The 2,823-nt window shown below is 57.9% G+C and overlaps 1 protein-coding gene across 1 annotated transcript in view; it reads left to right on the forward strand.

The window, feature by feature from the left end:
- The window catches only part of Plvap (plasmalemma vesicle associated protein), a 12,011-nt gene that overhangs the window by 3,529 nt on the left and 5,659 nt on the right, over window positions 1-2,823 (forward strand). The window contains exons 2-5 of the mRNA XM_005370609.2: window positions 944-1,040; window positions 1,138-1,847; window positions 2,403-2,460; window positions 2,560-2,641. Of these exons, the coding sequence (XP_005370666.1) occupies window positions 944-1,040; window positions 1,138-1,847; window positions 2,403-2,460; window positions 2,560-2,641 (947 nt within the window). The remainder of the gene's footprint in view (window positions 1-943; window positions 1,041-1,137; window positions 1,848-2,402; window positions 2,461-2,559; window positions 2,642-2,823) is intronic.

The following is a 2,823-nucleotide window of genomic DNA, read 5'->3' on the forward strand; positions in this document are numbered from 1 at the left end:
CTTTGGAGCCTGTCCTGGAACTAGCTCTGTAGACCAGGCTGGTCTCAAACTCACAGAGATCCGTCTGCCTCTGCCTCTCGAGTGCTGGGATTAAAGGCGTGCGCCACCACCGCCCGGCCTGGGCTACATGACCTCCTGACTCAGGACACTGCGGTTCCTTGGCAAGCTGCCTTCCCTATGGTGGCCAGGAGCCCAGTGGCCACCCGAAATGCACCTTACTGGTGTCTGTCTTGTCTCCCTTCCCCAAAAGACAAAGAAATGTGACTTTTTCGGCCATGCTTCCTCTTCCTCTGCCTCCCCCCCCCTTGTGCCTCATCTCTGTTTTTGTTTTGAGATAAACTCTTACCGAGTCGCCCAAGATGACCTTGAATTTAGAGTTTCCTCCTGTGTGGACTGACAGGCGACAGTCACAAACCACATTTTGCTTCTGTGGTAGTGGGCACAAAACCCAGGGCTTTGTGCTTGCTAGGCAGACAGCTGAGCCCCAATCTCAGCCTCTGTGTTTTAACCCTAGCACTTAGGAAGCACAGGCTGGAGGACCTCCGAGAGTGGGAGGCCAGCCTGGTTCATACAGGGAGTTCCAGGGCAGCCAAGGCTCCAGACCCCATCTCAAACAAACAAACAAACAACAGACAAGACCGCCTTTCTCTGTGATCCAGGCTGGCCTCTAACTCCTGGGGGTTGTCTTACTCCATCCTGAGGTTACAGGTAAGAGGTGCCACACCTGGTGCATGAGGCTGGGGTTTGAACTCGGGGCTTTCTGAAAGTCCCTCACCAACTGAACGGGCTCCAAGCACTCAACCAATGAAGGAGCTCCAGCCAAGCTCTAGTCAAACTTTTGGAGGTCACCCAGACCTCCAACCCTCTAAGGGTGTGGAGGGGGCCACTGTGTGTGTGGCCCTGGAGATGGGTGCTCAGCCGTGTTGTATGCCCACACCTGCAGGCCACCTACGTAAACTACCACCGGTTCATGGCCGCCATCATCCTGAGCGAGAAGCAGTGCTGGGAACAGGTGAAGGAGAACAACAAGACCTGCGAAGGTAAATGCGGGTCCTGGCGGGCGGGTGGGGAGTGGAGGACGACGACAACCTCAAAGCTTAGGGGCCAGCCTGGGCTCACTCCCCCCCCCCCCCGCAGCCTTGCTCTTCAAGCTGGGCGAGAAGGCAAAGACGTTGGAGATGGAGGTGGTCAAGGAGAAGGCTGTGTGCGCCAAGAACAAGGAAAGCCTGCTGGCGGAAAAGCAGCGTGTGGAGGAGCAGCTGTCGGCCTGTGGCAAAGCGCGGGAGCGGCAGCAGCAGGAGCAGCAGGTGATCGAGGAGCAGCTGCGCAAGGTGCAGTCCATGTGCCTCCCGCTGGATCACGACAAGCTCCATGCGGATGCGCTGAGTATCTGGCGGGACTCGTTGATCCCGCGATCCCTGGATGGCCTGGGCTACCACTACCCTTCGTTGGCACCCGAGATCGTGTCCCTCCGCCGGATGTGCGAGCACCTGCCCACTCTCTTGAGCAACAAGGTGGATGAGATGGCGCGCGGGCTGCGCATGAGCATCGAGCGTGTGACCCGCGAGAACGCGGAGTTGCGGCGGCAGAAGTTGGAGGTGGAGCGCGGGGCTCAGAGCACGCAGGAGGCGCGGGCGCGTGTCGAGACGGAGGCGAAGGCACGCGAGAGCCAGCTGCGGGCGGAGTGCGCGCGCCAGACGCAGCTGGCGCTAGAGGAGAAAGCATCGCTGCGCTCGCAGAAGGAAGGCCTGGAGCGTGAGCTGGAGGCGCGCAAGCGCGAGCTGGAGCAGCTGCGCACCGAAGTGGACGTGCGCATCAGCGCGCTGGACACCTGTGTCAAGGCCAAGGTGGGTCTGGTCGGCTGGGTGGAGATGGGAGCCCTGGGAACAGTGGAGTCCTGGAAGGGTCAAACTGGGAGTGGGTGGGAGCTGAGGACAGAGATTGCCACTGAAGGAAGGAAGCTGGGTCAGGGTTAGGGCCAGGTGAACTTAGCTCTGGCCAGATGGTGGGAACCGGGTTTGGAGTGGAGTTGAGTCCAACTGAAGGATCAGGGGTTCGCTGAGGGTTGCAGGTGATGTCAGCCTTGTGGTGGCCTCGATTTCCCGCCTAAGTTAAGCTCCTCCGTGATGCCTCAGGATGGTCTGGGTTAAGATCTAGGTTCCTTGAGCCAAGCATGGTCTCTAATCCCAACACTCAGCATTCACGAGCAGAAGGACCTCTATGACTTCGAGGCCAGCCTGTTCTAAATAGTGAGTTCAAGGACAGCCAGGACTACACAGAGAGACTGTCTCAAAACACAAACCATCATCAACAAAAAAAAAAACCAACCCAACTAGGTTGCTTAGGCATTTGCAGGGCACAGAGGGCACCAACTCCTCCAACCTCTCCTTCTCTTTCTCCAGTCACAGCCAGCCACCCCGCCAAGACTCTTCGGCCCACCCCCAAACCCTCCGCCCATAGGTGAGTGACAACCAGAAGGGTCAGGAAACAGGACACCTGGCTCCCCACCCCATCTCTCCTCTCCGAGGCTGCTCACACGAACCCTCATTTTTCCTGCAGATACTGCTAGTCTGGAGGACTTCAAGAAAAAGATCCTGGAGTCCCAGCGTCTCCCAATGGTCAACCCCGCAGTCCCACCCAGGTGAGATACCCACCCGCTGAGATCCATCCCAGAACCATGGATAAAGAGGGAGGCAGAATTCACACTTTCTGCCTCTATAATGGAGGGATGGCAGGTATACCAGGGCATAATGGAGTGCCTGCTGTATACTAGGGCATGGCAAGTATACCAAGGCATAATGGAGTGCCTGCTGTATACTAGGG

The sequence above is a fragment of the Microtus ochrogaster genome, unplaced genomic scaffold (genome assembly GCF_000317375.1).
Source record: "Microtus ochrogaster isolate Prairie Vole_2 unplaced genomic scaffold, MicOch1.0 UNK81, whole genome shotgun sequence".
NCBI lineage: Eukaryota > Metazoa > Chordata > Mammalia > Rodentia > Cricetidae > Microtus > Microtus ochrogaster.